We start from the raw sequence: 22,639 nt of genomic DNA, 5'->3' as shown, positions 1-22,639 counted from the left end.
TGCTTTGCAATTTCAGTGTGGTGGAGACCTGTTTTATAGCACAATGATAGAAGAGATCTGTGTTCATCATGTCTGCTACTGAAAGATTTTTCTGAAAACCAAGCAAATAAACAAAGAAAACAATCAAAATGAAATATACAATAAAATTTCCCCAAATGCAGTACTGTGGTTGTTGTTCATCATTCTGTTTTAATAGATCAGATTAAATCTACTGAGTGTGGATTCCTGCAATTGTCTTTACTGAAAAGCATCTAATTTTCTAAACTGTTTCTTCAATGTATTAAAATTGTTTTGAATCAGGTTTCTCAGTGTGTTTGCCTTACTTCCAATTTGATATTGCCTGCTAAGCTATTAGGAATGATCTCCATTAACAAAGTTTGGAACAGTACTAGTCTGCAATGCACCACTGTGGTGCAACCAGTTAGTTGTGTCCCTCCTGCATCAGAGCATGTACTTAGCTCTCGAAGGCAAAGAATTGCTATTTTGTCTGTTCTGGTGGGGGGCAGCAAATAAAGCATAGTACAGGTAGAGCATCCCTAACACCAAGTAATGTATGAAACCAAAGTGAGCCATGCTGGAAAGTACCCACATCCAGGCCTATTGCAGTAAAGTAACCAAGATTTTTTTTTTTAAAGCTACTACTCAGTAGGCTGAATATGATAAAATGCAGATCTGTGAAGACAGAACAGGTCCTGTCCTTTGTCTCCTTCTCATGTCCCCGACCCACCATCTTCTTCACTGCCTTCACTGCTGCATTTTGCTGTCCTCCACCCTGCTAAGTACTTAACAGCCACATGATACTGCCATATCCAAACATCGTGTATCAATGATTCAAACTAAAATATCATTGTGTATTTTCTTTCTCCTTCATTTGATAAGTATGGGAAAAGCACATGTTCTTAGCTGCAAGAAATAAGTTTCCAGACTGAGGTATATATCTTGCTTGTAGTCTTTCCAACTGATAGGCAGAATGAAAATCCTATTAGTGTTTGTTTAGGTCTCAGATAGGGAATGTTATATATACATTTAGTTACTGTTATTAGTATGTATCATTATTATGTAATAATGAATAACAATGTGTACTGTGTATTTATAATTACCTTCATTCTTTTAGTGTGGTGTTGGGAAAAATCAAGTGAAGTATCAATTTCTTTTATTTTTTACCAGATATAAAGGCTGATTTGTTCATTTTAGTTGTATTAGTAGACAATGTTAAAACTTTAGCTTGGCTACCCAATCAGCATAAGTATTATGTTTTACTATGGCTGTTTATGCCTCTGAAGTTATGTGTATAAATTTTAACTGCCTGTTGTACTGGTCATTTTCATGACCTCTTTTATTGCATTTTTCTTCTGTTGTACAGTACATTCTTAATGACCTTTTTGTTCAGTTTATGAGTTCTGTGTGGGCAGACTGCAGGAGACAACACATGGTTTTCTAATACATGGGAGTACTGTATTTTGTAACCACACGAAATACAAAGGAAAGAGTCAGGTTTAGTTCATTACCATTAGTCAAACCACCACCAGAACAATCTGCCTCTCTGTGTCATCACAGCATTGGGACGTCAGCAAGCCAACACCAAAGGTCAGATGATTTTTTTCTATTTGTTTTCATTTCTTTCCATCTCCTCTCTTTGCCCACAGACACAAACACAGGGACACCAGCAATATCAACGACGACAACCGTGGAAATCCGGAAGAGCAGTGTTATGACAACTGAGATCACCTCTAAAGTGGAGAAAATCCCCACAACAGCCACGAGCAGCAGCACTTGCCCTTCCGTGGAGACTGAGGAAGAGAAAGCAAAAAGACTGCTGTACTGTTCACTATGCAAAGTCGCTGTCAACTCTGCCTCGCAGCTGGAGGCGCACAACAGTGGTGAGATGGAGCAGTGCTTGCTTGCTTCCCTTTTTTTTTTCCCCTTCTGTCTCAAGAGCGCTGCAATTATCTTCCCCTGAATAGATTAGATCTCTTGCAGCAGGGGACAAAGAGGTGGCAGAAAACTGGCAATTACATGGAATTCATTAACTATTAAAGTATAAAATGACAGGCAACGAGGCTTTCAAAAAAGAGAAAGAAAAGAATTTATTGCAAGTTGCAGATTTTCTTACACTTTAGCCTTTGCAGCTTCAAAACCTTATTGAGCTAAATGACAGCTCTACTTCATTACCTTTGGTGTTCAGACTTTGCATAGTTTTGCTTGTGCCAACTAGCAAACTGAGGATGAATGCCATCAGCTTTGTTTGAAATTTAACAAATTAAGGCTGAAAGAGTCAGGCAGAGTTCAATGATGGGAGTAAGAGTTCTTAGCTCCATATTGTCTGTTAATAAACAACTTCTTAAAATTATGTATATTTTCCCTTTGTTTTCATCAACTGATAGCAGCTGCTGCATGATGGTTGAATGCGTAATTGCCTTCCTCCCTTTCTTAGTTTTTTAACTTTTTCTTGTCATTAGAGCTAGTAGCATCAGTAAATTCTGGTAGTGAACAGCCACCATTGACAGTCACTAATTTAAGCAAGTTATTGATTGGCTCAGTGGTGGGTGGGGTTAAAAGATCTAGGGATTTGATATGGTGGCAGTGACCACCTATAGCCATCTTACAGAAAGTTCCTGATCTTGGATGTCAGGGGCTGCCTCTTATCAAGGGTAAGTAGAGTTCAGAGACAGAAAGAGAACCTTAGGTTTGAAATTTAGAGACAGTGATAAAATACCTAGAGCAAAATGATCAAAGGTTTTGTGATGCACTTTAAAAAGAAATAACTTTGGCATATATATAGAACTCAAATTAGAATGGAAATTATGACTTCTTGGCATTCATGAGAAACAAAATTCCATCAGTTTTGAATGCTGTTTACTATATGCCAGATCTTCAACTGGTGAAAGTTCAACTTCAAGCTGTATCCTTTTAAAGTATTTAACTTCATATAAATGCTAAATATTCTGATCAGGCTGAGAGCCAAAACACTATTCTGAATATTTAAACACAACCTTCCAAGTTTCTGCTGCCTGTGCTGATAAACTGTGTGTGTGCTCACACACATGCTTTTTTTTTTTTTTTTTTGCAAGTCTGTGGATGCATACAGCAATTAGCACTGGAGTGGTGGTTCTTTATGCAGTAGTTAGTCCATCATCATCACAGGCTACCTGTGTGGGAGTCAACAGTGTAAAAAACTGTTCAGTCTGAATAAAGGTGCAGCAGCAGAACACTAGTGTTCTCTATGCAACCTTTATTTACAATTTAAAAAAAAAAAAGGGAACTGTATTTTTCTCTCATACATGCTTCTCACATGTTTTGGTTTCTGTCCAAGACATTAATGATCCATAAGTTGCTTCCAGGAACCTCTGCTCCTTTCTGGTTTGAAGAGTAATAAGTTAATTACAGATTTAATTGTAAGCTACCTAGACATACTGTTTATCAATCTGTTCAGGAGGACTACAAATCAAAGCCAACTACATCTTTAATAGCTAAATTACTTTTCTTTTGCAACTACAATTCTGGTCTTATTAGCAGCAGGAGTTAATGAGAAAAGTCACACACATTTAACTTCACATCAGGGTACCTGATTGTGCTGCTACTTTCTGGTCTGGCTGCTTTGTTCCAGTGCATTACCTATAGGTATGTAATTTAGTAAATAAATACCAGGTGTGAAATACTGTTACATTAGTATGACTCTGATACAGACCAAGACAGCCCTATTCCAAGGAGAGCACATGGCACCAAGCTGAGGCTCATATGATTTTATTGTAAAAGGAAAATAAAACAATGAAGGCAACCCAATTGCCAAAGTTGTTTCTGTTTCCCATTTCTGTTGTCTCCAGGGACTAAGCACAAAACTATGCTGGAAGCTCGGAATGGAAGTGGAACCATAAAAGCCTTTCCCCGGGCAGGCGTAAAAGGCAAAGGACCTGTGAATAAAGGAAACACAGGCCTTCAGAACAAAACATTTCACTGTGAAATATGTGATGTACACGTAAACTCCGAGACACAACTGAAACAGGTACTCAGCCAGCTTGTGGAGTGAGAATCTTTGACTGTTCTTTGTTTTCATGGTGGTAAAGTACCAACACAGCACATGTCAATAGAATAATTTGTGTCCAAATGGAAATCACAGTTTTGTCCATTGTACTTGGCTGCCACGCTGTATGTTTTGTTTTGATTATGATTTTCCCTTGCATTGAATATGTCTTCTCAAAAGCTCTCAATTATGCACCTTTGGTAAAGAGTTATTGAAAGTGTAACACGTTACAACTGTCTTTAGACTGCTAGAATTGTCCTGAGCTAATAAAATCTGCCATTTCATGTAGTGCATGGTATTTGCCTTGACAAAGATGTGAAGGTGGATGCAAGCAGTACTTTCACAGAATGCTAAGTAACCCACTTAGAAATGTAAGATGGAGAGAATTTCTAATATTTTAACAATGTTTCACTCTAACTGAGAAGCATGACCTCTAAATTGCAATTACTCTAAGTTATGTTCAGTCATTCTTTAGATGATCAAAGCTTTCAGAAAAACACTTAGGTTAATTCCATATGCCTATTGCAATTAAATACTTGTAAAGAAACTTTACAAGAATGAAGATTAATTCAATAATGGACAATAGCAATACCCATTCTTCTGGTCTCGGAGCAGAAAAGTCCAGTTCTATGTATTTTTATTGTGATAATTCTCTTGAAAAGGAAAATCAAAGTAAAAAAAGAATTCTGAAAAATGTCCCTTACTTCTAATACTGCAAGAAAATCTGTGTAGAAAAATACTTTAAAAATCTCACAGAACTTATGAAGAAGATAATGGATTTTGTGCAGTTTTTTTCACTCTCTCTTAGTTTGATATGTAACCATCTCAGAAGGATCTCCAGACAGCTTAGGGATTTGAACAATTTTCTGACCTTATATTCTTCCCCAAATAGGGGATGCTTTACTACCTAATATTCCTCAAAAACTTTCTGTCATCAGTGGATTGGATTTGATGGGTGATTTATAGAGTTAGAGAAGAGTTTTTCAAAGGCTTTAAGCTGACTCAAGTCCTGTTGAAGTTAGAAAAGGTGGGAAAATATTTAACTGTAGTGGAAGCAGAGCTGAATTTAGAACTGATGAAAATTACAGCCCCAATATTTGGTGCACAAAGGATCCTTCAAAGTTCAAAAGAGCCTATTCCTTTTCATTATTGAATTAGCTAAAGTGATGCTGCTGTTGAGCAAAAGCCTCTCTTATTGGAGCATTAATCTTGTGTAAAGCAGAATCTGAAGTGATCTTTTGTGTAACTATCAACTATGACCCTTTGTTTTCTTTCCTCCCCTTCCCTCCCTAATATATTTTAACAGCACATAAGCAGTAGAAGGCACAAAGACAGAGCTGCTGGGAAGCCACCCAAACCTAAATACAGCCCTTACAACAAACTCCAAAAGGGAACACATCCGCTAGGGGTAAGCCAATCACCCTTTTTTATTTGACTTTTATTTTAATCATGATGAGTAGGATTTTTAGAAAACATAAGTGGGAAAATGCTTAGAAGTAGAAGGATAGTATAAGCAATTAGAGTATCAAGTACATCAAGGAGCCACTGGAAGCCCACAAGGGATTTTTTAATATACTTTAAGGTGTGTTTACTACAGCCTGTGGACCCTTGCTTTTGTAGCTACTCTGAATAAACTCAGAAAATAAGCTTGTTGCAAAGGTCACTAGAGAGCAAGAGACGTAAAAAACCTCCAGATGTCAAACAGGATCTTTCCAGTTTTCACCAAGGACAATAGTGATGAAATAACTAAATAAAAACTCTATAAAATATAAACCATTCATTCTATCCTTATTTAGAGAATTGTTGAGATAAAAAGTGAAACAATTAAAAAAACCTGCCTCTTCTTTCATTCGACTGTTTCAGAATAGTTCTGGTCACATTTCTAACTGCCAAGATAAACTATCTGAAACACAATTCTTGCTAGATCCAAAAGCAGATTTTTTTTTTTTTTAATTAAAAAACCTCTAGGATGCTGCCATTAGTTAAGAAACAACTTATATTGTGGGTGGCATAGTGAACATCTGTCTTTTTTCTTCTCCATCAGTTAAACTGCATGAATGAGTCCTGCAGTTTGGCCGCAATAAACCCCTGCACCACTATAGGCTGGGAGTGGTGTGGCTGGACAGTGTCCAGCAGTGTGCCCTCGTGGCCAAGAAGGCCAAGGGCATCCTGGCCTGTGTCAGGAATAGCATGGCCAGCAGGAGCAGGGGGGTCATTCTCCCTGTACTGGCACTGGTGAGGCCACACCTTGAGTGCTGTGTCCAGTTCTGGGTCCTCAGTTTGGGAAGGACATTGAGAGCTTGAGCGTGTCCAGAGGAGAGTAACGAGGCTGGTGAGGGGCTGGGAACGCAAACCCTGTGAGGAACGACTGAGGGAGCTGGAGGTGTTTAGCCTGGAGAAAAGGAGACTCAGGGGTGACATTATCACTCTTTACCAATTCCTGAAAAGTGGATGTAGTCAGGTGAGGTTGGTCTCTTTCACCAGGCTGATAAAGCAGGAACACAGTCTCAAGCTGTCTCAAGAAAAATATAGGTTGGATATTAGAAGAAAGTTTTTCACAGAAAGAGTGATAAGGTACTGGAATGGCCTCCCCAGGGAGATAGTGCAGTCACCATCCCTGGATCTGTTTGAAAAAGGACTGGATGTGGCACTTGATGCCATGGTTCAGTTGAGGAGTTGGGGCGTGGGTTGGACTCAATGATCTTGAAGGTCTCTTCCAACCTAGTGATTCTGTGAATTCTGTGAATGTTATATCTGCTGCTTTGTAGGGTTATATAAATGGTTCTGGCAGAGGGAGGATGTTGATCCATTGTCCTCATAGAGATTAGCCCCTTATGCCTTGACCATCTTCTCTGGTGCAGGCACAATATGGAGCTTTTTTTTTCTCTGAAAACCCATTTCTTTTTATGTTGAGTTAAAGCTCATGGCAGCAAAAACTGTGTCCTTGTTGGGGCAGCACTCATGAGTGGCATATTCATGCATGATTCAGTTGTAAAATAAAGCAGTGCGCCATTCTGGTGGATCCACTAATAGGGAAATAGCCCCATAGGGTTTCTCAGTAATCCACAGGAAAGATCAAAGTCTTCAATACAAACTACACTGAAAGGAATAGAAAATATGTAATGGGGTAAGGATTTGGAATCAGGAAAGCCTTTCTGACAGGAATGTTATTCCTTTAGGAAATTATTTTCCAGGAGATGAAAACAACTATTACATTGTTGTTGCGGTTGTGCACAGCTCTCTACCAATTTATATAATGGTGATTTCTGAGAACTCCAGCCAAGGTTCAAGACAAATAACAGCAGGGTGTCCTTTTCTCTCTCCCTCAATCCCAATTGCTCACAATATACAGGTCAGGCTAGAGGGCATAAAAAAGGCAAAGGGGATTTAAGAAGGAGAGAAAAAACTAGCAATAAATGAACAGATATATGTAGTAGAATTGTGGATTCTATAAGAAAGGAGAGACCAGTTTTCCATTTATTTTTTTCGGTTTTGAATATAAAAACTGCAGGAATTGTTGTTACTTGAAGTGCAGAATAGCAGAGCAACAAGCCAACTAATTTCACCTTTAATTTAATACTCTTTCTTTACTTTTCCTTTATTCCTTCTCCCTAGGTGAAACCAGGATGCTCCCCATTAATTTTTCAAGTTATTTGTCCCTTAGTTTACTTCACAGCAAATGAAAAAAATTGATTGTTTCACTGTTACCATTCCAAATAATGGTTACTTTACTCCTAATGTTGACCTGAGGGTAAATTAGGTGTTAGAAATGAACAAGCAAGCTACTGCATATGTTAAGTATTACTAGTTTTGCAACTACCTTCAAATCAGAATCACATTGACAAGTTAACTGAAAAGTTATCTAACTAGAAGTAGTCTAGTAATTTAATTAGAAGTACCTGATTCCTCCAAGAGTGGCAAGAAAGCCTTAGTCTTTTAATAGAAACAGTCACGTGAGATCTTTTTTCTTCATTACACAAAATGTATGACATTGCCAAAGTTGTCTACAGAAAATTAAAAAAGAACATACTATATATTCATGGCTTTGTTAGACCAAAAACCTGCTTTTCCCATGTTTTCAATATCATTTGTACTTCTCTGTCTGCTCTAGATTTACATGCTTCAGAGATAGAAAATTTATAAATTCCCACACTGATATTTCAGAGTTTAAGAAGTCTTGTAGCATTTGGACTTGCTTGATATTTCTTCAAGCCACAACTGTCCAGCATGTATAAAACACTGCACTGGAGAAATAAAGGTTATCAAGCATTTAATAGTCCAAACTTTACAGAAAAACATCCCCTTCACCGGGAACTCTGGACTAAAGAGTACAAAGTACTCAGGGTTACTTATTTTCTCTTTTTGTTTTTATTTTCCTCAGGGTTGTTATGGGTTTGGCTATTTTTTGTTGTTGTTGGTGGTGGTGGTTTTGGGGGTTTTTTTGGGTGGTGTTTTTTCATTTTGTTTTGTGGTTTTGTTTGTTTGTTAGTTTTTGGGTTGGGGATTTTTTTCTGTTCTAAATAAGGCTGTAAAAGGTATTAAAATTGTGAGAAGGAAAGAAAAAGTCATATGTTCAGCAAAGAAAGAAGGCAGCTTGGATCAGTGAGCATAACTCTGATAAAGGAAAAGATCAGATAATTGCTTTTAATAGGCACCATAAGGAATTTTATATCTAGCATCTATTATATACTTTGTTTCGAGAATTAAAGAATTTGGTTTGATCTGAATATTTCTCCCAGAGCTTTAAAGGGTCTGGAAGCCAGCAGTTTTGCCGATAGGTGTTAGGAAAAATGAAAAACCTCTATCCATCTGGCCAGTAAAGAACCAACAGACCTTTTGGAATATGGTAGTAGTGTAATAATGAACCTCAATTGTGGTTCGTGCTAAAATACTCCTGCCCTTAATTTCTGATGATTCACTCACTAGGGTTCTGTTGAGTTGAAAATGTCAAAGTGATATTATTCAATTTATTACTTGAAAATCCCTTTTAAGTCAAGAATGAGAAGTTGTGTTTCCTTGTAAGTAAAAAGTGTCTATACTTACACTGAGATTTACCACAGCATGGTACATATATTCTGTATATTCAATACCATGTATTCAAGTTTATGCCCTTTGCAAGAGGCCTCAGGTCTTGTTAGGACACAGACCTACCAAAAGTCCATCAGAGACAATGGGAACTTTTCTTTGTCAGTAAATGAGGTTCTAATCTTATCTCAGAGTTTTAAAAGCAGAACTGAAAAGGTATTCAGGCTCCTGGCATCTCATTATAAACTTGAAATTCCACTGAAAATTGCAGAAATCTGTAGAGATGGTGATTTGTATGCATCCCAAATGTAAATTTTCTTAAATATTACTGAAACTCTTGTGAGTATTTTCAGTCTTGGAGAAACTTCATGGTTTGGGGTTTTTCCCTTTTTTTAGGAAACTAAATGAGGGGGTTTTTGATTTGTATTTGGTAATCCCCAAGAAAATCATGTTATGATTTTAAATGTTTTTTAAGAAGAAACCTCAGTGATAGGCACAGAAATATTATAGTTTGGCAGAATGCTACTTTAAAATTTCTGCCAGGTTTTCACAATCCTTGTAAAAATGAACCTGATCTTAGTGGAAAACAGTTGAATACGCAGCAGAATTATATGGGACAGTACCCATTTAAACATGTGAAATATGAGATATTCATAACTCATGAAATATAAGATTGGTTTATTTGATTGTTATTATAAGCAGGAGTAAATGAAGAGGAGCTCTATGGAGATCTTAATTTTAAGGAGAACTCTCATCCTAATTATTAAAACAAAAATATCTTTTAAGACCGGGGAATAAGATATGTTTCCATTCTGCTCTTAATATCTCTGCATTAAGCTGTCCAGATGTAGATCTATTAATTGATATCTGATTTTTCCTTGTTTAATTGTTGCAGGATATCTGATTTTTCCTTGTTTAATTGTTACAGGGTACATGCAGCTTTACTTTGGTGCAGATTCCCTAGTCTGGTTTTAGATTTGCTTTGATTTCTAATCTCATATTAAATTGTGAGCGTCAGCAATTAGGTGTGAACACTGGAACTCCTTGTCCCCAACCAAATCCTTGTACCTTGTCCATTGAGGAGGTTGTATCACCTGTTACAAGGTGCCAACAGCTCCTTGTAGAGTCAGTAGACAAAGTAGTAGACCTTGAGGTCTCTCTTGCTTGATTCTGCACATACAATCTTAAATCAAGCTCCCTCTCATGTAACTAATATGAAAAAATTATGTGTCTCTGTTTGTTTGTTTTCTCTGCTTCCCCACAGGTAAAATTAGTATTTTCAAAGGAACCTTCAAAGCCGATGGCCCCACGAATCTTACCAAATCCACTGGCAGCTGCAGCAGCAGCTGCTGCTGTGGCTGTGAATTCCCCCTTCAGCCTCCGCACAGCCCCAGCAGCCACCCTTTTCCAGACTTCAGCACTTCCTCCAGCGCTCCTACGACCAGCTCCTGGGCCTATACGGACCACCCACACTCCCGTGCTGTTTGCTCCTTACTGAACTCCAAACAGGAATTAATTGTACTGCAATAATTTTTCAAATCAAAACAAACAAAAAAAAAAATGAAAATCAAGGACATTGAACTATGCAGTGTTTATTTATAGTTTAAAGTATATATGAAGAGCCAGAACTTTTGATAGAGAACTGAACAAATTCTGAAAGGGGGAATGGGTGGTATTTTCTCCAGATAAGAATATTTCTCTTGAGCATTGATCGTTTTAGAACTGATCTCCAGCATTTACTTGTAGTGACATATAAAACTTACAAAGCCTTTTGACTGTGCATTTTGGCACATATTTCCCTGCAATGTCTTTCCTGCTTTATGAAACAACTTACAAATTTGTCTAAAGGGCATTAACTGGTTCCAATGTATATAAAATACTTTATTCTGTAGATTAAAGAAGAAGGAAAAAAAAAGAAACACTGTGAATAGTAGTACCCTTACCAATCCTCCTGCCAAATCAGCAGTTACTGGGTATTTATCTGAACAAAAGTAGATACAATAGATGTCTTGTAAAACAGTAGTATTGTGTCTCTATCTATGCCACTAGGTTTCTAACTGAGTTGCAAAAGATAAAATGAACAAAATTATGTCACTTTGGTAAGTAGTCAAAAATTATTACAATAATGTGGAGCTGTTCCTGGTGAGAAAAGTTTTCCTCACTCACCTAAGAATGAAAATTATCTAGGTTGGGGCAAAGAAAGTGATAAAGAGGATCTAGTGGAGGAAAAAGAATTCAGATACTGTACACAGAATGGGTCAAATGTTTATTTACCTGAGAATGTATTTGTACACTCTGTGTTTATTCAAAAAGTGTAATACATACATGATAGATCAATGTTTAGGACATGACAGTGGAAAACCAAAAATATGATCTTATCATGAAACAGGCCTGACACTTCAGTGTTGAGCAGAGGGAAGACACAAATCAGTTACAGAGAGTCATAACTGACAAATGAAAAACAGGAGAGAAATCCTGGTCTCATTTAAGTCAGTTTAAAGTTCCTTCTGACTGCGGTGTAGCCAGAATTTCATCCCAAGAATGGCACATATTCATTTTATATCACACCAGTGGGAGTGTCTGTAGATACAGGTAATATTTTTTGCAATAGGTTTAGTCTTAGCAACAGACTTATTCCCTTGTTTTATTTCCTACTGATGTGATATAAAATGTCTTAATATACCTATAAAATGTAAACAGTGACACATGAGATACATATTACGAGATAACTGCACATCATGGGTTTGGAACAAATACAACTTTTAGGATCTCAAGGGACCCTGGAATTCTGTAGCTGACCGTGATGTATGGACAGCTTAAAGCCTTATGTATTTACTGTGAGGCTTAAAGGGGTTGACTGTGTCCCTTTAAAGTAAGATTTATCAGGGGTATATATAGATATATTGTATATATGTTAGAGTAAGAAAAATAACTTATAAACAGAAAATCTACTATATAAAATAATTATATAACCATTGATTTCACATGTGGGTCATTAAGTGGTAAGTAACAAACAACAGAGAAAAAAATAATCCTTGCTGCCTGCTTTTTTCCCATAGGGAGCTGAAAAGTATCTATTAATATTATGGAGTGTGCTGCTGAGTCACATGCAACCACTCTGAAGTGTAGCTAAGTGAAATGCCTACCATACATTTAGGCAGAATAAAATTTAAAAGCATAATTTAAGTTTAGATGGGGAAATTATTTGAAAGATTTCATTAAAAGGCAGTAATGCAAAATATTGACCATGTGGTTGCTATATAATGCTGCCTGTGGTTAGTGCAGACATGTGGGAGATATAGAGGATGGGAATATACAGCACTTTTGACTTGCAGTTCATCAGTGAGCCTTCCATATACATTTGTATTTGCCATTTTTTTAAAACCTCTCCGCATTTAGATTTTATAAAAAATATATAAAGAGAGAGAAAGAAGAGGTTCCATGGATATCTGTGTCCGAAGAATTCCAAAGAGATGCATTTATTTATCTAGAAGTACTAAAATAAGTTCTGTATTATGTATTTTTATTTCATCCAGTTTATTTGCAAACGTTTGTGCCTTGAAATGAAATGAGCTTGTGTTTATATTCAATTCACACCTATGTAGCCATGAAAAATACATGATGGTGATTCCAGGGCTAATTACCAGCTGGATTGCTTTGGCCTAACTTTCAAAACAACAGTATGAGTAAGTTCCTGAAGCCAAGTTTAGACATCTAAATAACTAGGAGCTGACATTTAAAAGGGCTCTCTACTCTACAGCTCCCAGTAAAGAGGCAGTAAATAAGCCAGCCTTCAAAACCTGCTCCTCTCATTCAATTTAGAAAATTTTTCATTCTGTTTGAGTACATGAGATAGTAAGATTCAGTGTACTTGGTCTTTTAAGCCTGCTTTGAACCTTCCATCTGTTTGCAGAAGCTGTAGTGCCATTGCCAGCTGCGTTCAGATTCCTCCTTGAAAAGGGCAGCAGCTTTCAAGCTGTGCTCCATGAACCACCACTTGTTTCCAGAGCCTTTTGTAAGAGCCTGTGTAAGTAAGATCTTGCTAAAGGAGCAGAGAAGTACTCACATTTTGGGAAGGTAGAAGGTCTGGGCAGGCTAGTTTTTCCCCATGAGGAAGCAGGCAGATGGGAAAATGGGAGATAGACAAATATCCCGAAGGCTCTTATGCACGGCCTTCTGGTGCATGGACACCTGCTGTACATCCTGCCATGTTGTTGTGATGCCATCAAAATCAACAGGCTGATCCTTGCCAAAACGTGGCCTGTGGCATGTATGGAGGCACAGTACTAAGAGCAGAGTTCATAAAAATTTTGCTAGAAATAAGAGTGTCATTCTAACTACTTACATCAGCTAATTTGCAATGACACCTTCGGTTTTCTTGGACCTCTTTTGTCACAGTGCTCTATGGAACAAGTTTTTGTTCACACAAGTCTCTTTTAAAGTTCAGCTGTAAACAACAAACTCAGTTCTTTTTGTCTCTTACTCACTACCTAATAAAGGATAAAGCCTAAATGTTAGAATGTATAGTGGATTTTCTGTGCCTTGCTGCTCCACACCCTTCTCGGTCAGTAACAAGCCAATGTACCCAGGACATCAGTACAACTGTTCTATGTTTTATATATATATATATATATATATATATATATATATGTCAAGAAAAATACTGGCACAGCTATCTAATGGGGGAAAGAGAACTTCTGGTCAAGGGTATGTCCACAGCAGATGACAGAGGAGGTAGCAAACAGAAGACACTTTACACCTATTTGTCAATACATCCCATGTGGAGAGCACTATTTAATAAAAAAATGCCATCATATTTCATATTACCACTCCAGGGCCAAGAGGAAGCCTAAAGCACAAGGAAGCAGATAATTTCATCGAAGACAGAGTCACTCACTGGAATAAGAATGTGAAATCAGCCTGCGGGGAAGTGGCTGGGTAATGAACTCAGAAAGACAATCAGGTTCAGGGATGTTTTCTTAAGTTCTATTCAAAGTGTTAAAGAATAACTATTCTGTTCTGACCCAAAGAGATGGTATTTTTGTGGGAGGTATATATCTATATATATTTATATTTCTATGCTATCTGCATTTTTCCAACTACCTATGGCTTCAAACCTTTGTTCTGAGGGATCATCATTGCTCTGAACCATAAATTTAGTTACCTTCTTGAAAACTGCTGTAAAAGCTGATGTGAAAAGTCAGTAAGCAAATGGTATAAATATGATGATCTAAAATGAAAAAAATAAGGACCGACCATGTCAAGAAATATTGTATTTGAAAAGTATGCATCTTTATTTTAAGATAAATTATATAAAATTATATAAAATTAAGAATAGCTAAATAAAGTTAATATAACTAGAAGAATTACATCTATCATTTTAGTATTGAAATATTACAATTGGCTCTACATTTTAAAAGTTTAAAAGGCTTTCTAGATGTCGAATCAATGCAAGGATGCTGTTGGTACATTTAATGTCTCACTTCATTATCTTCCATTTACATCAGGAATACCATAACTGAATGGACCTGCCTTTAGTCACTTTTATTTAATTGCCAAAGATACAGTAGCATTTTGACCCCATATTCCCTGAAATTTGAAATCATGCTTAGAAGGCCCTGTTTCTTCATTTTACTTCCCATAAACACATAATTTTTAGAGTACCTTCAAAGTAACCTGGGGAATTTCTAACTCAATTTTTTTTTTTTGCAAAAATAAATTTATGAACATTATGTCATTTTATGAACATTAGACCAACACTGAGGAGCAGGATCTAAAAAGGTTTTCACAACTATGACATTATTTTTGGTAGATATGAAGCACAGACACTCGAAATATGTGGTTGCACAAATCTTTCTGAAAACATGTGAAATCAGAACCTGGACTACTGTTTAAGTGTCCTGGTTTTGGGGTTAACTGACAACAATAAGTCTGGTATTTTTACTAACATGTGTCTGAATTTTCATTTCTAAAACTGGCTTCAGCACAGTTCAAGCTTCAAGACTGTAAGCTCCCAAAGCTCTCAAGAAAATAAGAATGGGCTTCCTGTTTATCAAGATGCATGTGAAAACGTGAGCCTATACTATGTAAAATGTTAAGTATTTTTTTGACATCATGTCTTCTCCTGTTCTCATTGTTTATCTCTAAGTGCCATTCCTTCAGTGCCAATGAATCATACAGAAGCTTCTGTGCTGGAATTCTATACATGACTAAAAGAAACAGTAACACTGATCAATCCTATCTTAAACTAGTTTAAATCTCAATCTCGCAGTGAAGGGTTTAGCCAAGGACCAGAGTTTTATGGCCTCTCACTTCTACAAGTTTATTAAAATTCAGGACCATTTTGGAGTAAATGTGACTACCTGGAAGATGATTATTACGTAGCCTGACCTGAAATGTCAGCAGCTGAAAGAGTCTGTGCTCCAGACCAAAATTAACAATGGTATGAAAAATATAATGCTCTTAACTTTGGGACTCCCGATAGCAGTTGCAAAAATCTTTTATTTCAATAGAGGCAATTTTTTGCTTGTAGTGGATGAGGCCTTTTGTAGTCATGCTGTGTACTGCAATTAGGTGTCATTCAACTCTGATTCTGTATTGATACTTTGATAAAGAAACTTGGCTGAGTGTGAAACATTATTAGTGGCTGCCTGGTTCATGTGGCCAGCTTCATGCTGGGATGATGCTTGGGTGGTAAAATAAGAAGTATTGAAAGAAAGAAATTTGTGGACTAATTTGACCCTTTTTCCTTGTGCTATGTTCTCAAATTGGACTTCTGAGGTATGAACAAGCTGAGACATTGAAGAGTTCCTGGATAAAAATGTAGGGACCTTGAAGATTGTGAGATCTTAACTTTAAAATAAGTTTGATGAGAAAGAACTCAGAAGACATTCTTTGGATTAGATGCCATGGTGAAATTGTAGCACTGGTCTTTATGCTAGGCACACTGTCAATACCCTGACATTTTTCCTGTTCACAGCAGAAATCAAGGGTTTGACACCCATGATTAGAAACAAGCATAGTTAATAATATTCATATTGGACACACCATTGAAGTACATGATAATTTTCCTTAGGACTCCATGTCTTCAGGTGTGTTCATACCAGCCAAGATATCACTGCATTTTGTCAACACCTGGGTCTCCAGAAAGGATGTCCATACTTTTTATTTGTTTTTATTACAATTTGTTTTTTCTTCAATGTTTCTTTATTGGTTGTCTTGTCTCTCATATGAATGAACAGAATCCATATAATTAAATATACATTTAAGAAGTATGTAATCATCAAGGCCTCTGTTGGGCCATTTGATCCGAGTCAATAAATTGAATAAAGAATTTAAAGCAGCAAAGCCACAGTAATGGTAAAATATTGTGAAGAGAGAACATCTATACTACAGTGCTCTTTACCTAATCTAGATTTTTATGACAGACATCTTTTTATCCTTTAATACTTTCCTGAAATATTCATCTTTTGGGATCCTTCAAAGGTTTAATCAAATTTAAATGTTATTTCTTACATTCAGTAAAAACATCTATGTATTTCTGAGTGCAAAAGCAATATAAAAAAGGATAAAACCTACAAACCATTTTCTCACTACAAATGCCTGCAGCGTTTGTTAACAATGTCAGCCCTTTCTCTGCTTGTGGCTCGTGGCTGGCATTTACCATGGGAACTGTTCTCATTGAGACATGCATCAGGTGAAAACTGTCAGTTCAAAACACAATCTGTCAAGTGCAGAGATTTGTTTGGGGCACAACAGAGTGGGAGATGAGAAAACACAGGCAAAGCTGAGCCTCTGTAGTAGCCTGTTTGAACCCTCTCAAAACTTCCTGGTGGCTTGATGGGGAGAGGCAGAGGTTCTTAATGTGGTCATTCTGATGTATTTGTAACACAGAAGATGTAAATTTGAAAAAAGTTTTGATTTGAGAGTTTTTAACCAGTGCTTCAGTGTGGGGGATGATCCCTCCCCCTCCCACCCAAAAATGTAATCTTTCCTTCAGATATATTTTCAATGTAGACTTGCCATGATATTATTGCCAGGCAAACTGCTGCCTGAATCTGATTTTTGCATTGGAATAAAACTATTCATGTCAGTTTTGGTACCGAGAAGGAGAACCCAGGAATTAAAAATGAAAATGTAATGAGCCTCCATTTGGGTCACTTTTTTTTTTTTTTTTTTTTCCTGCAGTTGCTCAAGTCATACCAGTTTGCTAAAATCTACTCATCAATGAAAAAGAAAATGCCTATTTCTTTCTTCTTCTACTGTTTTTATAATTTTAGAAAGGAGATGGAAACAGCTGTAGCCCTTTATCCGATGACCCACACTAAAGCCACCATGTAGTCAACAAATGGCTGCACATTGTCTCTCTGCATACACACAGATTTACTTCCCTCCAATCCTTCTGCTAAATCACATTCTGTGACTCCCTCAGCACCGTGGGACACTGCAAGGAACATTTAAGAGCAAAAGAAAAACCAAAACATCCATTTATGGTCTGTGTAATATGGGTTATAATAGTGTACCCCTTTATCCCCTGCAGTGGCATAATCGAACCATGTGGCTGGAGTCCTGCATTAAGCCCCTCATTACAGTATTGGCTGCTTTAAATGGTGAGCGCTGAAGCCAATTTTGTTGGCTGTGCTATAATTAAGCCTTCTCCCTAACCGTGTAAGGTTCTCTGTTCTCCACAGGGGTATTTTTCATGTCAAGTGAATTCTTGGAATAAACCCTAGAGTTTTTATCACCTCCTTATACAGCTGTGAAAAGCAGCAGGGAAAAAAAAAGTAAATTAGCCTTTCATGTTTTATTGATACCTGTGTTCTACCTGACTGTCAGGAATTTCATAGTGGCACTAAACACTTCAGAAACTCTTCAGTTCTGCTCTTTGAGACAGGCTGCGATGGATCACTATCCCATGCAACAGATACATAATCCACAGCAGTATGCAAATCATCTACCAATCGCACCGACTCATTAAACTCTTTAAATTGGGATAAAAAACCTCAAAACCTAATAAGTGAAAGCACTAAAGAGCACACACATTACATGATGTGTCAAAGAACCTTCAGGAGAACAACTTAGTCCAACAGCAAGTGCCAGAGAAGGTAATTGTTCTGGAAATTAAATGGAGGGTGGTGCTTTCTGAACCAAAGTGTGAGAGCAAGTTTAACCATGCCAAATATTCTGCAGCTATTGAGAACTGGAGAAGTTTGTTGGCATTTTTGAACGATGTTCTTCCAACTATAGACAATCTCCAACACTGCAGCAAAAAATTTCAAACATGAAATCAAGTTATTTAGCAGGGTAATGAAATATTCTTCCTAGTGCTTGCAGATAACCAGCATATGTTCTTCTTTTAGGAATGCAAGGCGCAGTTAAATTACTGGGTACTAATTTACTATCACTAGTACCATCAAGTACTGACACTTTTACAAAAACTGGCCCTGATCCATTCACTCTTCAAAAACACTATAAATTTAGATGATGTTTTTATAAGTCCAAGAGTAAAATTTCATGGTCTGGTAGTTTGTAATAGTAGTTTTGACTCATAAATAGTCAATATAATATCTCCTCTTAAAAAAGAGTGGAGGGAGGTGATTGGGGCAATTATACCTTACTATTTAAAACACCCGATAACTGCCTGAGGGCCTTTTAAAGGTCAGAGTTATCAACCATGTGGAAAAAGGCAGTGGGCTAAGAAGATACTTAAGTTGCCTCAGAGGTAAATTAGGTGAGGCAAAATTATCAAAATTTTAATAATTTCTTCGTTAGGTAAGTGTAGATTAATTATTCCAGATTTGCTTAGGTATTTGAGACTGTGATCCATAAAAATTATTAAATTTGCAATATGGCAATTCAAATAATTTTGAAAGAAACTAAATGAAGTCTGTATGGGTTACAGTAAGGAGAATTGTTAGGCTGGGGAGAGAAAGTAGAAGGCAGTTTTAAGTTGCATCTGGCTTCACTGGTGATTTTACACACAGAAAAAAAATGTGCTCTTGAACTTCTTTGATAGCACATATTAGGAGCTATCATCAATTGAGAAAGGAACATTTTCCAGGAAGAATAGAATGACCTTGGGAACTGATATAATAGAAAGGAGCTGTAGCTGAATAGGAAAGAAAGGCGCAATCATGCATTTAGAATCTAATAACAACTAGCTCTAAGAATGCAGTAGCTCTAAACAACTAAGGAGCACAATGTACAGGTATTACCATTTGTGGCAATGGGTTACAAATTTGATATAGCTGTTAAAAACAAAATCAAAAATTTTAATTGAGGTATATTCTCTATTATACCACTACAGAATAAGAACTTGGTATTTTGACAACTTAATTGATTCATAATAAAGTATAATTAAATCTTTTTGGAAAAGACATGAGGAATGAGAAAATAATATAATGAAATTTACATGGTTAGAATAAGGATGGAAGGCTGAGCACGAAAGAGATCCAATTGCTCCTTCTACGATGGGATGGAAATGGTGGTAGCCATCAGGAAAAGAAGAAACCTATTTAAGGTAAGAAGGTCTCCAAGCATAAATACTTGAATTGATGTCTATAAAATCAGCATTGAAAATTCTCTGGCAGTTTAAAGATACTTGTAAATGTTAAACACAGAAAAGGTGTCAAGCAGGCAAAGACTCAGGTGGGCTTTGTCTCGGTTATGAATGAGGTTCTGTGTCACCTTTGCTGTGGCAGCAGCTAGCTGGGCACAAGGCCCTAGTCAGCAAGGCTGCTCCCTTTTCTGTCAGAGCATACTTTAGTGTGCATTCCAAAATATGCTACTGACTTTACTCACGACTTGACAAGTTGGGGAGAGAAATATATGAAATATGAGGGTAGACATGCCATACGAAAAAGACTTCTGAATCTTGCCCAGGGTTTATTTAATCTATGTATTCACATAAATATAGTAAGAAAATTGTTCCAAATCTGTTTGTAAGTACGTATGTTTGGTGGTAGCTTTTTGGACACTGCGTGTCAGCTGGAAGAGTCTGTCATATCCTTGCTGAAATAGGATTCAGAGTAGTTTTCCTAGACAATCTCATGTCAAAACACATCTGTCACAATCAGCTGCTAAGCATAGTTCAGGCCTGTAGAAAAATCAGACGAGTGAAAATATTTAACTGTGCTGAAAGCAAAAAGTATGTCTCTAGTTCACTGAATTCATGAAAATATGCAGAGTTTGGTAACTGTTTAAGACTTGCTCATCTTTTATTTTGGGCAACAAGTTCCTTGGGAGTTTATGGCAGGGCATGCCATAGGGAGACAGATACCTGCGACCATGTCCCTGCAACAGAAAAAGGGGGTGAAGCCAAAATAAAAGGCCTCTTCACTCTTCACTTATTTCAGACACTCTGCTGAGGTTGCTGAATCCTGTGAGTTGTGTTCCTCAGTGAAGGAGTGCCTGCATGTTCTATGACTGTGCTAGGTGGGTAAGAAGCCATTAAGTCAAGCTGTGGAGTTCCAAAGCTCAACAATAAAATACAGATCTTATTGAAGTTACTGCACTAGTCTGTGATGTCTGATTCTTAACACTTAGCATTCAACTCAGGCTTTAGCTAATAATTAGGTAAATAAATTGCCACTTGACACCTGCACGTCTTTACTTCTTCAAACCTTCGTCTGCTGAGAAGTCACAGATTTGCACCTTTCAGAGAGGAGCTGAATATAAATGTTATGCTGTGGCACACTGCAGATACATTTTTACTTTCTGCTCCATCCCATATTTTGTAATGAGCAAAAAAAAAAAAAAAAATCAAAAAAACCAAACAAACCCAAACAAAACCGCAACAACCAAAAAACCTCTCCCTGCCAAAAACCCAAAACCTGTGAGTCAATGTTCAGCAATATGTTCAATATTTTGTTAGTTGATTTAGAATATTCTTCCAAATGAAGCATGTTCAAAATATTTTACAGAACTAAAAGCTTTGTGTGACTGCAGCACAAAAACATAATCTGTTTTGGCTAAAAAAAAGGAAGCCTTCTGTTTTCCTTACAACTGAGGCCAAACCAATTTTAATTTATGACTTCTTAATTAATGTTAAATACAATCTAAACTCAGTTTCTCATTAAAAAAAACAACTGCAACATTTGTAGATTTACAGTTATTTAGTCCACTGTTTTATATTTTAATTTGAACATTTTAAGTATGAGAACAGTTAAATTCAAAGTCTTCATAGATTATACCATCTGTTAATGGAAATCTATATTTCAGAGCTATGCAGAGCATGGTTAATAACTTGGCACTTTTACAAATTGGCCATTTTACAGCCTGGCCATTTCTTGTTTATTTCTGCTGTATTGGTGTCTCAAGGTTCTCTGTGCTAATAAAATAAGAATTTTATTTTATAGCAGAAGGCAAGTCTTAAAGTTATTTTCATTATATCCCAGCATAACTTGGGAAGCTTTCACAATTTTTCATGAGAAAGAAAGGAAGAGATTGGCCATCTGAGATATGTGATTCAAGTTCATCTGATGCTCTCTGGAGAACTAGGTTTGTGCTAGGACCTTGGTAAAGCTGTTAGGCACTAAAGCAGTTCCCCAATCTCTGGTAGGTGAGTTAATTCCTTTAATTACTATACACAGTAGTGTAAATGTGTATACCTCTGTCACTACCTTTCACTAGATTTTGAGCTGCTCTCCATGAAAAGTCTACTATGGGATGAGATTACTTGTGCACTGGAAGTGCTTATTTTCCCCACAGATCACAAAGGAAATATTGGATAAAAAATGAGAGGTAGACATCTGTGCTATGTGAGTCTGAAATTGACGAAAAAAGTTAAGCAAATACTGTATGTCATAAATTAATCCTGTGTAAGAAAGTTACTCTCTAGTTCAGGGTGGGGAACAACCAGCATGAAGTCCAGGCTATGGTAGAGCACAGTGATGGAACTGAGTCATTCATATGCAAGATGAGTGTGAAAAAGACATAAATATCCTTGTTAGTAAGTTTAGTTTCAGTCTTAAATGTGAAGAATTTTTTGCAGTGAAGTTTTTATTACACCAAGCACAGTAATGTAAAAGTTTTGAATTCGGGTTTATTTTGGGGCATTTTGGGCGTTTGCATGTTTTGTTTTATTTTGGTTTGTTTGTTTTTTTTTTTTTTTTAATTTTAAGCAAAAATTATGGTGTCCAAGAACTCTCCAGGGACCCACTCTGTTTTAGCAAGGGCAAGGGGTGCTGGGAGCCAAGGGGGGCAGCCAGGCAAGGGCCCCCCAACCAGGGGCTGGTAGCAGGGCAAGGTGTGCCGGAGGTCTGATAACAGGGACTAAGTCTGGTGAGGGTCCTGGTCAACCCAGGCCAGTCTGTCGTGGTGAGGCAGGTACCAGGCAGGACAAAGAAGGTGCACTGCCAGACACACCTACAGTGTACCTTGGGCGTCCCACAAAGGATAAACGCAGGTCCCAAGCCAAGGTGTCCCAGCCAAGGCCAAATGTCTCTCTCAGCTCCTTCTCTCACCTGAGCTGTTCTCCAGCAGTTTGTTCCCATTTTGCTTGACCAAGCTGTGTCAAAGCAGCCCAGCCAGCTCACCCTTGGGAAATGAAGGAGATGGATTCACCCAGGGCCTTGGCAATGTTACTGCATACTT

General features: G+C 37.2%; 1 protein-coding gene across 3 annotated transcripts in view; it reads left to right on the top strand.

The window, feature by feature from the left end:
• ZNF385D (zinc finger protein 385D) overlaps positions 1-13,570 on the top strand; it is a 412,937-nt gene extending 399,367 nt beyond the window's left edge. For all 3 annotated transcript variants that reach the window (XM_058031333.1, XM_058031341.1, XM_058031349.1), the window contains 4 exons: positions 1,647-1,880; positions 3,825-4,003; positions 5,328-5,429; positions 10,311-13,570. In XM_058031333.1, coding sequence (XP_057887316.1) covers positions 1,647-1,880; positions 3,825-4,003; positions 5,328-5,429; positions 10,311-10,544 — 749 coding nt within the window. In that variant the 3' untranslated portion in view covers positions 10,545-13,570. The remainder of the gene's footprint in view (positions 1-1,646; positions 1,881-3,824; positions 4,004-5,327; positions 5,430-10,310) is intronic.
• The last annotated feature ends 9,069 nt before the right edge of the window (positions 13,571-22,639 follow it).

The sequence above is a fragment of the Melospiza georgiana genome, chromosome 1 (assembly GCF_028018845.1).
Source record: "Melospiza georgiana isolate bMelGeo1 chromosome 1, bMelGeo1.pri, whole genome shotgun sequence".
NCBI classification, from domain to species: Eukaryota; Metazoa; Chordata; class Aves; order Passeriformes; family Passerellidae; genus Melospiza; species Melospiza georgiana.
The sequence above is the reverse complement of the archived record's forward strand: the minus strand, read 5'-3'. Positions and strand labels throughout refer to the sequence as shown.